This window comes from Ceratotherium simum, chromosome 20, assembly GCF_057802395.1.
Source record: "Ceratotherium simum simum isolate JZ-2026a chromosome 20, ASM5780239v1, whole genome shotgun sequence".
Taxonomy (NCBI): domain Eukaryota; kingdom Metazoa; phylum Chordata; class Mammalia; order Perissodactyla; family Rhinocerotidae; genus Ceratotherium; species Ceratotherium simum.
In genome coordinates, this window is record NC_141919.1 from 15,138,591 (window position 1) to 15,155,584 (window position 16,994).

General features: G+C 41.4%; 1 protein-coding gene across 5 annotated transcripts in view; it reads right to left on the bottom strand.

The window, feature by feature from the left end:
* PCSK5 (proprotein convertase subtilisin/kexin type 5) overlaps positions 1-16,994 on the bottom strand; it is a 442,283-nt gene that overhangs the window by 250,393 nt on the left and 174,896 nt on the right. For all 5 annotated transcript variants that reach the window (XM_087444465.1, XM_014794699.2, XM_087444466.1 and 2 more), the window contains exon 9: positions 7,420-7,520. In XM_087444465.1, the coding sequence (XP_087300591.1) occupies positions 7,420-7,520 (101 nt within the window). The remainder of the gene's footprint in view (positions 1-7,419; positions 7,521-16,994) is intronic.

Here is a 16,994-nt window from a genome sequence, read left to right on the forward strand (position 1 = left end):
CAGGCAGAGTGTCCTCTGAGACAAGATTCTTGTCAATGTGGTGGAGAGGATGGCATATCACAGATAATGATATAATTGCTCTGAAATTAGTCAAATCCCAGAAGATACTGTAAAGGCCTTCCCTACTCTCAAGCTTTAAGTGTTACTGCTTAGGTCAAATCACAAATTGGATATACATAACATGAGACATTTCTAACATATGACACTTGAAAATGATACTTGATCTCTTCTTAAGAAACAATCTTTATTATTACAGTAATAAGAGTAAAATACGTTCAGTGAATAATCCATCTTTAAAAATACAGCTAAGCAGAAGAGGCAGGTTAACAATCACCTAATAACTTCTCTCTCCTCAGTTCAGTCTCTGGGCAACTCAACTATCCATCAAGCTTCTTAGTTTCCTCATCTCAGGAAGGGGATGGAAAATCTCAAGATAATATAAGGTGAATGATGCTGTTGACCAGGGCTTTTCCAGGAATAAAGGACACCTTTGGAAGCTGCATGGTTTTAAACAATTAACCACTAGTTAAGGTACAAAACTGAGTCCAGTGAAAGTTGGCTTCTACATAATTTGAACTTGAAAAGTGCTAGAGGACACAGTGTATTGTCTGTGTGTATGCAGACATAACAAAGCTATTTTCATGCACAGTCCTGGCAGAAGGCCCGTGGTAACTGCTCTGTGGGTCTGGTTACAATTATTTCACTATAGGGAATAATGCAGGACAGTACATCCCTTCTCTGTCCGCTCGGCCTCCAGTGGAAATGTGTGCTGTTTTTACCTCACAAACCTTCTTTTCAGCTCTCCTCCCTGATTACATTTTAATTCTTCTCACCCTCCTCGTGCTGTACATCCCAACCATTCATGCCAGGAATCTCAGCAAAATTCTAAGCCCAAACTACACCATTACAATACACAAGAAACTTGACAAGTGTGTGAACGGAAGGGTCTGTGAGATAGCTCCTTCTTTACCCCTGTAATTATACAGAATCTGGGCACATATGCCTGTATTCTCACTATTTGTGCATGTGCTTTCTAAGCTCTAATTGAAATAAACAAAACTCTCCTAAAAGGAAAGAGTTGCTATGACCTCTGCTATTTTACCTCCATAACCAAATGCACTTGTGCCCCCGCCCACCGCAACATTTCATACAGCTGAACGTAGCCCTTGGTAGATGTTATAATGGAACATTTTATACTGAAATGTGTTCTTAATTAAAACAAAACAAAGAAGATAAGAATAGTTTACAAATATCAGGACTAAGATGCTGACCCCAATATTTAGAATTCTTTATGTCTATCAAATCCTTCTTATGTGGCCCTTCCTTCAAGATGGTCAGTTCTAGAACTTTAAAGCCCCTCAATTAAGTTACTTTAACTCAGCTTGCAAAAAACCCAAGACTGTCCTGTCCTAGGTATTCACTTCTCACAATAATTGTATCCCAAATATTTTGGATATTTCCCTGTATTTCTCCTGCATTGGAAATATACATAGGTAAAACAGAGATTATAATAAAAGGTGAAGTAAGACATAAAGTGGTTGATCAATGAGAAATGTATAAAATTTACATACATGGACTTTTTAGATTTATAAGAAATGCAGATGGTAAGTTTAATTTCCTGAAGGAAGAATTTTCAGGATGGTTTTTTGAAATCAACAGCATATGGTGTGAATCATCCTGTGGCTCAACATGTCTTTAATTCTTCACACGTTGACCTTTCCATGTCCCACAGTATCCCTTCCACGAAAGATCAAAGGTAGGGGGACTTCTCTCAGAAGCTAAGGGAGGGAAAAACACCACGTCCTTATTTCACCCAGGTTAAACCCAGTCCTGAGGAATGAGAAGTAAACTGGGTAAGAGATGAGTTGAGACAGCAGGGGAGAAGCCACTAATCAATGTCAACTGGAGGAACTGAAAGATAAAAATAATTAATATATAAAATCGAGCAATTCTGTTAACCTCATTTCCCTTGTACAAAAAATAAGAAGTTTGGACTAGACGGATCAATTTAATGTTTGTTTAGAATTGACCTTGTTCAAAACATTGTGTTTAGGTGTCATGGAAGATATAAAAGTGCCATTGCACACATGTTCCAATTTGGATTATCAAGGCTGACCATTTCTATTTTCATCCAAGTCCTGCACCCGTCACAACCTTTCTCCCAAAACTATTTCTTTGAGTTTTTAAAAATAATTTGTGTATACATGTTAGTGTACATTTGCCTCCTTAAGGAGAATATAAAATCCTTTGAAGGCAAGTGACATCATCTACAAATATTTGAATTATGCCCTGACTAATCACTTAGCTCCTAGAATGATGTTTTAAAAAAATTTTTTTAGTGTGCAACAGATATTTGTTATATACACAAATAAAGACTGTAAGGGACAATACCTAGTCTCAAGAAGTTTAAGCCTTGTTTGGAAGATAATACATACAAAAATATCCATAGTATGATAATAAATTGTCTAACTTCCCTAGAACTATACTGTCTCTCTATATATTCTATAATCTATGTTCTACACAAGCCTATATGGTATATTCTAGAAACCAGTGGTAACAGGACAATTGAAATAGGAGAGAAGAGATAGCTTATAGGAAGAAAGCAGAGGAGCCTACCGAGAAATGTGTACACGTCTGCATATATATAGCACACCAGAGGCAGCTAAATGTTTACTACATACCAGGTGTATTTCTAGTACAGAAAAACAGCTGCCACCCCAATTTGTTTATTTCTAAATTTAGATCTAGATGTATTAGGTGATCTCCAAGGAAGGCATCCCTGTGTCCCCTGAGATATGATATTTGAGGACAAGCTTTCTGGGTCACTTAAAACAAGGATTTGTGGAAGCTTCTTTATGTCAATACCCTCCTTCTAGCTCCTAAATAATTTCAGAGTTTCGACCCAACTCAGTCCCTTTTATTTACCATTCACCATGCAACATTTCTTGATTGCTGAACATAGACTGTTCAATTTTCCAATGAGAGACCATTTGCAATTCACGGCAAAAAGGTTTCTTTGGTGAACTTAAATTTTGAATTTCCTGAGCTAACACTGATAATTTAACATACAAAATAATGCACTAAAACAGCTTCTCTTTGCTAATATTTCAGACTCAGGTCAGGAAAACTTTCAGTAAAACACAGTTTATGATTCTGAACATATATTTTTATGAATGTCAGTTATTTCAACTTTATCTTATAAACCATTTTATATGAAACATCATTTTTTTCTTTCCACGGGTCCGGTAATACACACTAGCATGAGAATGCAAAGCGCCTTACAAACATGACTTGGTGTTCTCCTCGGTTGCTCACCTAAGACTATTAGTCATGTTTCACTACTTTCTTCATTTAAGAAACTCACTCCCGGGGCACTCATTTTATTTGAACTTTTTGAGTTATGCTACATAAAAAGACATCATTTTACCTAGCCGTGGCCCAAATGGTAATTAGCCCACTTGTAATCACTGATTACCTATTCCCTATTCACTCAGCTGGAAAACCAGAAAATTACCCCCAAATCCACAAAACCCAAATAATTGAAACATTATAAACCTCTGAACCAATACATACATGATGAGGGTACCCCAACACAAAAAGAGTTTTCTCCCTTCTCTTTGAAGATGATAGCATTTTCTTTTATTCTGAACTTGCTCATGATTCTTAGAAGAATAAAGGATTGAGAGCTTTCTGCACCCAGGAAACATCTTTGGGAGCAGGGGGAAGTCGCCTACTTTACTAGAGAGGCAAAGTTCACGACTAGTCTGTCAGGGGCGGCGGTAGGGCTTAAAGAGGCTCAAACCCAGGAAAAAAAGGAGAGGAGACAGGTTTTTAGCAGAACTGAGAATCCTTCCAGTCTTGGGCGTGTACACTTTCACCCGAGGATCTAGGGGTGTGTTATAGTGGAATCTGTCGCAACACATGTTGTTCCACACCCACCCACAGGAAGAGGACGGCCTGGGAGTCCTGTGAGCCGTCACAGCAGCGCTAACTCATGACCAGGCTTGTTGAGCTCGGATAAGAGATCTGGACACTTGCAGCTTATCTGTTTCTATGTTTTGTGTTTGTTTTCTTTTCTCTTAGTTTCCCAAGAAGGTTTTTTTGGGAAAGCTCTTGCTCCCTTTTGGGAAGCAAAAAGAATCAGAATGGCAGAGGCCAAGGGCTGAAGCAGCTCCAGAGTAGCACCCACAGTCCTACCGATCCAGCAAATCGGCTGATGCAGGCAAGGAGCTGGGGACGCAGAGAAAGCAGGCTGCGGGGAGCCTAGGATGGGGGGTTTCCCCAAGTAAACACTGTAATCCAGCGACATTAAGAGAAATGATGCATTTCTCTCTATAGGACAGGGATAGCTGGGACATGCAGGTAAACAGGGACATGCAGCCCCAGCTCGCAGCCTCAGCTCGCAGCCTCAACCAGTTACTCGTCTGACCGAGCAGGGGGTACACACCTGAAGCGCTGGCAGTGTCCTGGGCCATCATTCTGCCGAGCTGTGGCTTCCTCTCCTCTCCTTACAAGGGAGTACCTTGTAGATCAGGCTCTTCACCTTGTGAGAGTAAAGGCTGAACCTTGCAGGACCAAGGTTCAAGTGTTGTTGAGAAGTTCTGTGTAAGAGACGGCCAGGGCTGGGGGCAGGGGGCACGGAGGAGGAACGTGTGCAAGGGTCAGGCTTAGCTTTTGAACAACTGCATCCTCGGTGCACTAATATCTGAGCACCTCGCTACAGTTTCTTAGTTCTAGATACTTTTTACTCATGTAGGAGGCCCACTGCTTATGGCTCCTAGTTTAACATCTATGTCTGACCCACTCTTTTAATACTCAGACCTCTTTCTCCTAACTTCCAGCTTCTCTTACAGGCAAAGATTGGCCTGTAGGACAAACTCATGGAGTTACAAGGAAAGGCTTCTTCTTTCTCATTTTATCATATTGTTTACCATCTACTTTGGCCCCATGATGAAACTCTACTACTTAAAATCTTAAAATATAGTGGATTTTCCAAGTAAGGTGTATCTTGCGACCTTCCTTTCAACCATCACAGTTTTGGCAAAAATCAATCATAAAAAATGCTCACAACGCAAAGGTAAAGAAAACAGGAGCAGCCTTTCAGTGTTCTCCTCTGCCCCAAAGCAACCCTATCCAACAGAGTGGGCTGTTTGAGGCATAAAAGTAAGGATTTTTCATTTGAGCTTAAATAGTGGTTAAAAGAATTGTTGAAAATATCAGTGTTCTAGTAATATCTCAAGGAACCGAGCATCACGTGGGCCTACAGCCTCAGTCATGGCACTTGCTTGCCAAGTGTGAGATTCTATCCTTTTTAGGCAGAATGGGAGGTACAGGAAGAATTCCTGTTTTTTTTTTCCTTTCAGTATTTTGTGGACAAGAAAATATTTCAGAGAAACAATCTAGAGTTTCAGAATGAAGACAATATATTTTTCAAAAATGCAATTTACAGTCACCAAATTAAAAACACAGATACTTAATCAAGATTTCTGCTGTCATAACTGTCCAATGAGAAGTTGTAAAGTGAGAATTTAATAGGATAAGTGCCAGTTCCTTGCTAAATCCAATTTTTAACACCTTAAAAGATACGATCTGTTGAAATGATTTAATATTTAACCTTGTTAAAAAGAAAGAACTACAAACATTTATGGGAACTTGGATATCTTTCAACGTCAATGCTTAGGCAGGAGGCCACCAAAAGATATGGCACCTGCTGTGGTCTGATTGTTTCTGTCCCAACAAAATTCATATGTTGAAACCTAATGCCCAGTGTGATGGTATCAGGAGGTAGGGCCTGTGGGAGGTGATTAGGTCATGAGGGTGGAGCCCCATAAATGGGATTAGTGCCCCTATAAGAGACCCCAGAGAGCTCCCTTGCCCCTTCCTTCTGCCATGTGAGCTGTCTAGGAAGTGGGCCTCGGCCAGACACTGAATCTACCAGCACCTTGATCTTGGACTTCCCAGCCCCCAGAACTGTGAGAAATAGGTGTTTGTTGTTTACAAGCTACTCAGTTTAAGGTATTTTGTTATAGCAGCCCAAACGCACTGAGACAGCCCATATCCAGAGCCTTGTTCTTCTGCTTGTCTCAGTCCGAGGCTTTACATGGCTCAGTAGTTTGCTGTATCCACACTACATTAAGGCCCAACCACCTTAACGCAAGCTCTGCCTGAAAGAGGGGTAGCTGCAAATGGTGGGAAGCACCTGTGCAACGAGTGAGGTGCTACCGTTCTTACGGAAATACCTGAGTCTCGGCACGATTCTTGCATTCTTTTCCTGTCACTTGCTATTGCTCTACATGAGGGCACAACTAGATGAAAGAATCCTTCCATTCCTCCCCAGGGCAGGGGTACAAGGCTATTTTTGGAAAGACACTTACATCATCACTTCAGTTCCTTTTTGTCACGATCCTCTTGTAGGATGGCCTCAGAGTGCCGAATCACAAGCCCTTTTCTAGAACCTTAGATCACATGTGTTTGGAATTCAAAATTGTTTCAGATATGGTGTCCCGAGCATATATTACACAAACCTCCAGTGGGGTTTGAGCCAGCACCTCATAATCAGATACATTAATATTTCTGCAGTGAAATGTATGAATTTTCGCAATAAATATAGACTGTAAGTAGCCTCAAATCTGTTCAGGGCAAGCTTTGCCATCAAATGAGTTTGTGTGTCAAATTTGCAAAAGAACTTGCAGTTCTCTGGGCATTTGGGATTTTGAAACTGAGGGTAAGAGAGTATAGACCTGATTAGGTTTTCAAAGAGTTAAGACAAATTATTTCAAAGAGTTAAGACAAATTTATGTTTGTTAAGACAACAAAATCTATTGGTGCTTAGAGGAAGAAGACACGGGATCTATTGCAAATAACCTAAGGGGGACTTTCAAAGGGATCTTTTAGACACAGAATTGGACTATGCTAAACAGGATTTAAGGTAAGTGGGTTGTACTTGTTCCTGGGCTTCTGTCATATGACCTTGACATATTCTGTCCCACAGGGTGAGTCTGTGACAGTGCTGTTGTCACGGAATCTGAGTTGCCTCACTGTTCTTCAGGGAAAGGGCCCAAAAGTGGGCAGGCCTAATTGCTCTGAGACTCACAGGAACATTCCTAGACTAGAATAAAAACCTCAACAAGGCAAGAGTGTGGGAGCCAACTGGCATGCTTGCACTATGACTCCATAATAAAGTAATTACACAGTTTGATTTTTTAAGGATATAAAAACCAAAAAAAAAAAAAAATGCCTTTTTATTTAATATAAGGAAAATTTCTTTTTAAAGCCCTAATCTTTGAGGTTTTAAAGGTGGGATTGGGAAGCTTATAATCTGGGTTGTTGTGTTGGGGATTATATACTAGGGAAAGGCTAAAGTGTCCTTCAGATGAGGGGTGGTCACCAATGGAGAGACATATGGAGATAAAGGCTTACTTGGCTTCCAGGGCCAGTGCGATGATGCCTGCAGCCATGGGTGCTGAGGCCGATGTCCCAGTGTGGTTGTCCGTGCAACGCTGCCTCAGATCTGTAGTGATCTAGAAGACACAAGCGAAAATTTAGGGCTCTGGGGCCAATGTGGGTCACATGCAAAGAGAAAGAAATTTACTCATATAAGTGGAATGGAGGGGTGTTGAAACAGTTGTTTTAAATTCCTTGTTCCTACGCTCCTGTGACCATATCGCTTCCAGAAAATTGGCTGTGTAAATCAACTTTGAAAAGGGAAGGGTTTGGAAACTGGACTTCACTTCTGTTACAACCAGGGTCAGGACTAGGCTGAGTCTTTGGCTTGAAACATAAGGGTTGTGGAAGGGTCTCCTTAAATTTTACACCCTAGACACCTCCCTTGCCTCACCTAGCTCCAGCTCTAGTGAAAACTAACGCTCTTTCACCAGCCCGCCATTGTTAATAACCAGACACAGCGAACCAACAACCAGACACTCAGCCGGGCATTGAAGCATAAGGAATAAAAGCACACGGTCTGTTCCCTGCCCTCCCACAACTGTTACCTTGGGAGAGCTGCAGGTTTTAAGCAAAAGGCATGCTCTACCATATAAGGAACATTTGCTTACAGACTTGTTTTTAGAATTCACAGGAAAGCCGCCTGAATGAACAAGACTTCCTGAAAGATTTAACATGATACTAAAAACAAAGTTGAACCCAGTGCGCTTGATATGAAATTTCAGCACTAAGTGCATGCTTTTATATTATAGAAGGAGATTAGCCATGTGTCCATCCATTTCTTTTTTTTTAATCAAAAGGTGAGAACTAGATCATTTTTCCTCTTGGTTTGAATCCAGTTCACTTCAGCTGTGGCTGAATAACATTCCCCTCAGCAAGGGCAGTATTTCTCAACCCGTTTCATGATCACGATCATTTCACTAATGGAAAAAAAAACTAAATTCAGATTCTCCTTAACAAGAGAAATCAAACACTATGGGGTGAGATTTTGCAAATCACTGTAACATCTAAGATTTTTAAAATCCTCCCTCCCTGACAAGCATCCATCTTTGCCCCCTTGGGGCTGATTGCACTCCCGTTGGGAATGCACAGGGCTTGTGAGATGAGCTGCTGCTCTCAATGCAGTTACTGGAAGACACTGGAAAGCTGTCTTTGGCATCAAGACAAGTGTATTACCCACATTTTACAGGTAAGAAAACGGAAGTGAAAGGTCATTAGAAAGGTATGGAAGGATAGAGGCAGCTGAAAACAAAGGCCTGTGGTTCTAAGATGCATCCTTCAACAGGAGTGTGAAGATTAGTGGATTTGGAAAGAAATGTGCTCTTCACAGGAAGAAAGTGCTGCATAACTCCTTAGAAATGCGTGCTCCCCGAAGTTTCCTCAGTGTCACAGGAGAATGTCTGAGTGGGCTCTTATTCTGTTAGGGATCTAGATTAACATCCCGGCTGGCTTAGTTTCACACAAGGCCAACAGTTCTCACTGTCTTTTCTTTGTTCCTTTCGACACCTCTAATGTTACCAGATTATCCGTATCAGATAGGTACTGACACACAGTGGGAGAATGAACAAAAATACACAGAACCACACAGATATGGTGGTGGGAGAGAGAAGACAAGCCTTACACTCTGTTCCTCAATAACTGAATGGTGTGCAGGAGCCCTGACAGCATGTTTGGCAAGCAGGGAAGGTGGTTTCTTGATTAACAGACTGGATTAACTAGCCATCTTCCGAACCTCCACACTAGATGCAAGATGTCTGGGTAAATACAGTCCAAACCACTTCTACATTAAGAAACTTTCTGGATTTTTTTTTTTTTTTTTTTTTTTTGTGAGGAAGCTCGGCCCTGAACTAACATCTGCCAATACTCCTCTTTTTGCTGAGGAAGATTGGCCCTGGGCTAACATCCATCTTCCTCTACTTTATATGGGACGCTGCCACAGCATGGCTTGACAAGTCGTGCGTCGGTGAGCGCCCAGGATCCAAACCAGCCGCAGCGGAGTGCGCGCACTTAACCACTTGCACCACTGGGTGGCCCCATGGATTTTCAACTGTTGACTTTAAAAAGGTATTTCTTTTCTTTTTTTTTTTTTTGTTGTGGTAAAAACCACGTAACACAAATTTACCCTTTTAACAACTTTTTATTGTTAACTATATGCACTCTGGTGTACAATAAATCTTTAGAACATTTTTATCTTGCATGACTGAAACTCTACCCATCAAACAACTCCCCATTCCCACCCCCTGCTCCAGCCCCTAGTAACCACGATTGTTACTTCCTGCTTCTGTGAGTCTGATTACTCTAGGTACCTCATGTAAATGGAAATACACAGTATCTCTCTTTTTTTGTGACTGGCTTATTTCACTTAGAATAACATCCTCAAGGCTCATTTATGTTGTAGCATATGGCAGGACTGCCTTCATTTTAGGCTGCATAATATTCGACTGGATGTATATACCCCATTTTCTTTCTTCATTCATCCATCAATGGACATCTGGGTTGCTTTCACCTCTTGGTGATTGTGAATAATGCTGCAATGAACATGGATGTGCAAATATCTCTTCAAAATCCTCTTTTCAATTCTTTTGGATATATACCCAGAAGTGGGATTGCTGGATCGTTAAAAAGGTATTTCTACCTCATTTGAAATTATGAGTGAATCTGCAGCCTTATTTTCCAAAGGCCAGGTCCCTAAGTCAATGCATAAACACCCCAGAAGCAGCCTGTTTCCGGGTCTCCAGATGCGCAGTTGTTGAAGATGGCCTTGCCTGCATTCTTCTCATTTTACCTCACCCTCATGCTTACGTGCCTTTGCCAAGTTTTATTTTTTTTCAATGACTTGTGCCTGGATTCAAGATTTTTCATGATGTTTTCCCACTTGGCTCACTTTGCTTATTCTTCAGCTGCACCAGACACTTTCAGTGCACAGAAACAAATCCAGAAAAAACACTCCAAGTGTGTGCAGCATTTTTGAGTCTAATAAATAACCACCTCCAGCCAACCTCAAACATGAACAATAAAAATTTTATGATGCCAGGTTTGTAACAGGAATATGCCCCACCCATACACAGTCACCAGGTATATACACATATACTGTATGCTTAAATAAAAAGCTACTCAGGACTTCTATATACAAACACCAATGGAGTGTTACATGCTATTAATATAGGTAAGCTTGTGGAATTCCAAATCAGCATTGTGCTTTTATTGTTTTTTTCAATCACTTTAACTAAATGAATCTTGAGTACTAGTGAGTAGGGGTGCAAAGGAAGCGGAGCAGGAAGGTGATGGAGAGAAAAGAAACAAAAACACGCTCACTCCTTCTCATGCTGCTTTAAATGGAAATTCCAGCTGGGTCATTTCAAGGGGAAGTTACTGTCAGTGGAGGAGATATTTAGGTGTAAATTACCAGAAAGATCTAAGGTAGGGTTTTCATCATTAAGAGAAGCCACAGAGAATTTTTACCTCTATCTTTAGAAAGCAAAGGCAAAGACCAACAAGGAGCATGCAATCTTGAAAAAAAATGATGTTCCAAAAACTGGAACCACATGGGGTAACCCTATTAATCACAACACATGCATATGAGATCTTACAGTACAACTTAAAGGAGAAGTTGCATTCAATAGTCAGCCCACATCATGGGGCAGGGTGTCCAGAGATTCTACATGTGAAAACAGAACAATAAAGCACTTTAAGTTTAGAATGTATTCTAAGGAATGTCTCAGAATTTGGTTTCAATCCCGACGGCACATCTTTCACGCTCCAAATTCCTTCAATTCACTACCCAAATCAGAAACAGAGTTTTTCTTCACGGAACTTCTCAGATTGCTCAAGAAAATACCATTTCTGTCCATCAGAGTGAAGGAAAGAGGAGATGACACCAGGCCCTGAGCCAGATCAAAGCTGTCCTGATCAGCAAATTAGATTTTTGCCCTGTCTCAGGAGGAACAGCGGATGGATTTCTGGACTCCACAAAGTCCAGGACGCCATCTTTATTTGGTGAGAAGGGCTGGGTACTGTTCATGTCCAGTCAGGCTTCCTTTGAGAAGAAGCATCATTTTTCTCCTCCTAAGCTCTTATTTCCTAATATTTCACATTTCATTACTTGAGCTGATTGGATCCTTTATTCCAGCCTGTTGATGGAATTCTCCAGGGACTCTCAGCTCAGACTGAATTTGGCCATAAGGAACAAGCCTTTATAGCAACCCCACGGTTAAAAGTTTCTGTCTCTCTGGTATCTTGTGATCTGTTTTATTTTGAAGGTGCCATATTGTCTCATATCTGTTAAAAGAGCAACTGAAGAGATATTTTTAAAACATAAAATGATTTCACTGTCGGTTAGGTTGAATTTGTTTCTGGTGTTGGTTTTGATTTGAATTAGAAATGTGCCCAAAAACCTGTTTCAGACACAGCTATGGGGGATAAGGGCAGAAACTAAATCTTAAATGTGTCAATAAATAAAAAAGGAGGAGCTGATTTATTAAGCACAGCAAAATAAAAAGAAACTGAGGACCAATTAATGCTTTCTGTGTTTATGGAAGTCACAGTGACTGGTGTAAAATTCAATCACAACTGACAAGTCCACACAAATTCCACTCCCATGCTGCTACGAGAATCTGTACGTGTGAAGCGCAAACGTGAGGTTTAAGAAGGACCCCATCTTATATCATTTTTGCATCTCCAGAATGTTTGGCTCAGTGTGCTGGGTACGGAGCAGAGGCACAGTGTTTATTTGCTAAGTTCAATTGCTAACATCAGGTTCCTTCACACTCATTTTGTTCTATTCTTTAAACTCTCCCACTTATTAGGAAAGACTTCAAGGTCACTTCTTGATCTACTCGTCACACAAAACTCATGTAAACTTATAAGCAACCTGTAAAAATTATTTGTGTATGTGTAGATCTACACTCCTGGGGCTAAAGTACAGCTGTTCCTCTCACAGCTCCTGTTGCTACCACAAGCCGACTGCTTCCAAAACTACCACCATGAGCAACTTGCGGCGAGTGAGCAATGTGCAATAGGTGTGTATGTGTGCGTGCTCATGTGTGTGTATAAATTACATTTAAACCTGCAGTGCAAGGAAGATACACTATTTATTAACTAAGGAAATGGAGGCTCAGAGAGTCTAACTTGCCCAAGGACAGGCAGCTACTAAGAGCTGGTAAGTGGTGAAGTACTGAATCGTGAAATGGCAGCAAAAGAAAAAGCTGTTACGGAGTGTAGTCATCCGTGAGGACAAAGACCTCCACCAGCACAGAGGGCAGAACTGCCTGGAGAGCCAGCCCAAGTCAGCAAGCGGGTAACGCGATGCTCCTTCAGGCCACATCAAAATCAGAACTTTTCAGGAACAACCTTTCCTTTCCTCTTGTTAACATTCTCAAGAGAATACGTATAAACTTCCAAACACACTAAACATCTGGATTTGCTAGTCTTTCACTCACGAAAAATTATGACCTTTCCCAAATCAAAAGGAGAAACAGAGCAATGACAAGAGAGTCATCCCAGTGCAACTAGTGACTGTATGTGAATAATGAATTGGGTAGTAGGGGAGGGCATGGGGAGGGAGCAGGACGTTTCTGCAAAAAAGGAAATGTGTAGCTGCTCAGGAACAGTAAAAGCACTAAGAGAATTCCCCACATGGGACTGGTGGTTCAGGCAAACCCTGAGATACCCCAGGCAGCAAGTTTGTTTTGAACACAAATAAATAAAATGATATCAGGAGAGGGCTGAACGGAGCATATACTCTCTAAACCTTCGCTCACAAAACCCTTCCCAGGAGGAATATGTGTCCCCCATATTCCAATCACTAAGACAAATTACTAGAGGAAAAAAGGGCAAAGGCCGAACTAGTCACAACAGGAAGAGATAACTTAATGATGGGAGTGGTTGGGGAGAGAGAGGAGCTTTATCTCCAAAACACAACATGAGAGAAATTTCAGAAGGGAGTGAAGGGTTACAGATGGGATTTTTAAGGCTCTTTGACACCAGGAAAGGTTCTACTTACAGCTTTATCAGGCAGCAGGATTCCTGCTGGCAATTTTCGATGCACATATTGTCAAATACTCTTTGTCTTTCACCAACCCACCAGTAGAAGGAGTTTTTCAAGAAACAGAGCACCTTCCTGTCTTCCTTGGCTACATAAACAACTCGAGAAACTTCCATCCTTCCCAATGTCTGATAGTCATTTATGCCCAAATAGCTATTAAGTTCAGGCTCTGGGAAGGAACAAAACAAAGCCTTCAACCTCAAGTAGGTTCCAATCTAGAGTGAAAAACAGGGAGTTGATAAGAAAATGTATAACATCATGGTAAGTAGCTCTAAGGACACTAGAAAAATTGATTTTCATTTCCCTAATAATTAGTGGTGTTGAACATCTTTTCATGTGCCTGTTGGCCATATGTATATCTTCTTTGGAAAAACATCTATTCGGATCCTCTGCCCATTTTTTAATCAGATTGTTTTGTTGTTGTTGTTGAGTTGTATGAGTTCTTTATATATTTTGTATATTAACCCCTTATCACATATATGATTTAAAATATCTTCTCCCAATTTGTAGGTTGTCTTTTCATTTTATTGATGGTTTCTTTTGCCACGTAGAAGCTTTTTTTTACGTGCCTATTGATGAATGAATGCATAAAGAAGATGTGGTATATATATATAATGGAATACTAAGCCATAAAAAAGACAAAATCTTGCCATTTGCAACAACGTGGATGGACCTTGAGGGTATTATGCTAAGGGAAACAATCAGATGGAGAAAGCCAAATATCATATGATTTCACTCATATGTGGAAGATAAAACAACAACAACAAAACAAACACATGGATACAGAGAAGTGACTGGTGTTTACCAGAGGGGAAGGAGGTGGGGGGAAGGGCAAAACGAGTAAAGGGGCACATTTCCGTGGTGACGGAGGGCAACTAGACTTTTGATGAACACAATGTAGTCTATATAGATGTCAAAAGATAATGAGGTACACCTGAAATTTATATAATGTTATAAACCAATGTTATCTCAACAAAAAAAAAAAAGAGGAAAAAAAGAAAATTGAAGAGGACAAAGAACAGAGCACAGCGGACGCAGTGTGGCTATTTTAGGGGAAGCAAGGAAGAACATCCTCTCTGAGGTGAAATTTGAGAACAGACGTAAATGAAGTGGTGTCTGGGGAAGAGTGTCCCTGACAGACGTCATGTCTCACAGGAGGGAGCCCTGGTTTAAGGTCACACAAAGGCATGACCCCGGGATCCCCGTGCTAACGCTGTGCCACAGGAACTAGCAGCTCAGACTGGCAAAGAGCTTTAGTTTTTTGCAAGAGGACTGATTGTCTGAGGGGGTCATGAGAAGGTCCTATGGCATGAAATTCAAAATAAGTGGGTCAAGTAGTGAAAACCAATGGACACCTATATATTCTATCACTTTTTTTAATCACTGTGAAAAGAGCCCACGATAGGCAAGAAAAGTACCATTCTTTCCTACAGCCCCATACCGCACGTCCCTGGCTACCCTGAAGAGTAGCCAGGGCACGACAGCACACTCGTCACAAGATGGCTCAGGGACTATCCTGACTTGGGCTGGAATCCAGGCTCTATAACTCACTGGCTGTGTTTCTCCTAACCTTTCAAGCTTTTGGTTTCTCATCTGTAAAGCGGGAACAACACCTGATCCTCCTGCACAGGGTTCTGAGGATACTGTGAGATATTGCATTCGATGTGCTTAGCCGAGTGCTGGGCAGATATCAGAAGGGCAAAAAACTTCATATTTATGACATGTTAATGTAACTATAAACGTATTACATGTCTGACACGGAATAAGATGTATACCATGGCTTTATTATAACGAGGCATTTCAACTGATTTCTACTTAGCTTACAGAGGAGCTTCTTACCATAGTGATCTCAATATTCTGGATGCTTCATTTGCTGTAAGAAGAGAAAAGGCTATCCCTGATCTGAACCTATTAAAGCATGAACGGAATACGAGGGTCCACAACTGTACTCATCGTAGTGGCAGGAAACCAAGAGATGGAGACCTGGCTATGTTTTGAAACCCAGGGCAAGGTTTCCTGCTTGCATACCAGGAAAAGGCATTCTGTTGAGGACAAGTAAAGTTTATTTAACAAAAATGCATTGCCAGAAGCAAAAAGGAGATCTTTCCTGTCTCCTGGATCCTCAGCATCTGCCCCAATTCAAATCACAAAGGTGCTCTATAATTGAGGAATGACAACTGTGTGCTTCTGGAGAAGCTGCCAGTGACAAAAGGAAATGAATGGCCGTGGGAAGGGAGCCCCCAGTACAAAGGGAGACACTGCCATTCCTGTAACACTCAATCACGGAGGCCACTCACAGCATGCAGGCATCTCCGAAGGACCACAGGTGTCTCGTTCAAAGCCTGGTGAAGAAAAGGTCCCAGGAGCAATGCAGGATTATCTGTCATTCTGACATCTAGAAGGAAAAGGGGTCAGCTGGACCACAAAAGGCTGATGTTCCAGCTCCACTCATGTTCCAACTGTTAACATGTTCACCATCAAAGTGCCTTTCTTTATAGGGTGGGTGAACAGATCGCAGTATTCTATAGACTGGAAGAAATGGAGGTACAAGAAGAACCTCTGTTAACAACAGCTGGAAACACGACCAGCTTAACCTCCCAGGACGCAGAAGCTGCACTGACTTAGGGAACAGTGGTACTGGCCACTAACTGAACGGCTCCGTTGGGCCAGGCGCCATGTAAGGACCTTACAGCCGGTATCTTATTATCTTCAAGAAAATCCATGAGGTTGGTGCAGTTTTACCTCCATTTTACAGATGAGGAAACCAAGACCCCGTGAGCGTGGCTTACCCACTGGGTGGTCTGCCTGAAGCTAGAGACTGTAACTTGAAACAGCTACCAAATTGCCTCTCCACTTGATGGTAATCTGGAGATTCAGGGAAAATAAGAGAATCTAAGAACTGGATAGAGAAAAATTACTAATAAATTGCTGCTATGAAAATAGGAGAAAGAGACTAAACAAAAGGTGGAAACAAGTAAAAGTTAAATATAATGTGAGTCAGTAGAAGTTTTGATACCAGAAGCAGCAACTGGGGCAAAGTAAAATATACAACCTGAATAAAGGGTATTAACATTAAGTCATGGGGTCTACTTTCCCTCTCAAGCCCTATCCCTGACCCCCGGATGGATCAGTCTGTCTGTCCTGGGAGACTCCTCAATGCCCACCCTGTCACGGGGGTCAGAGTAGCAGCTAAACAATTACAGCAAATGGTCACCAAGGGTCCAGGACATCATGTCTAGGGAGTCAATCTCACTGTGGTGACTGTGAGGTCCCTCTGTCCACTTTGTGCTCTCCCATCTGGGATCCAGGCAACCCTTCCTTCTTCTCTGATATTTTGCCCACTGGATTAGAAGCTTCTCTTAGGGAAGGCATTTATGGAACTTAACAATACCCTTCCCCCAGCAAAAACCCGCACCCCACAGGAAACAAGATGACTAGACGGACATATTTACTTTGAAGCAATGGCAGGTTTGCCTTAAGATGACCTTCAGACTTGAGAGGCACAAGA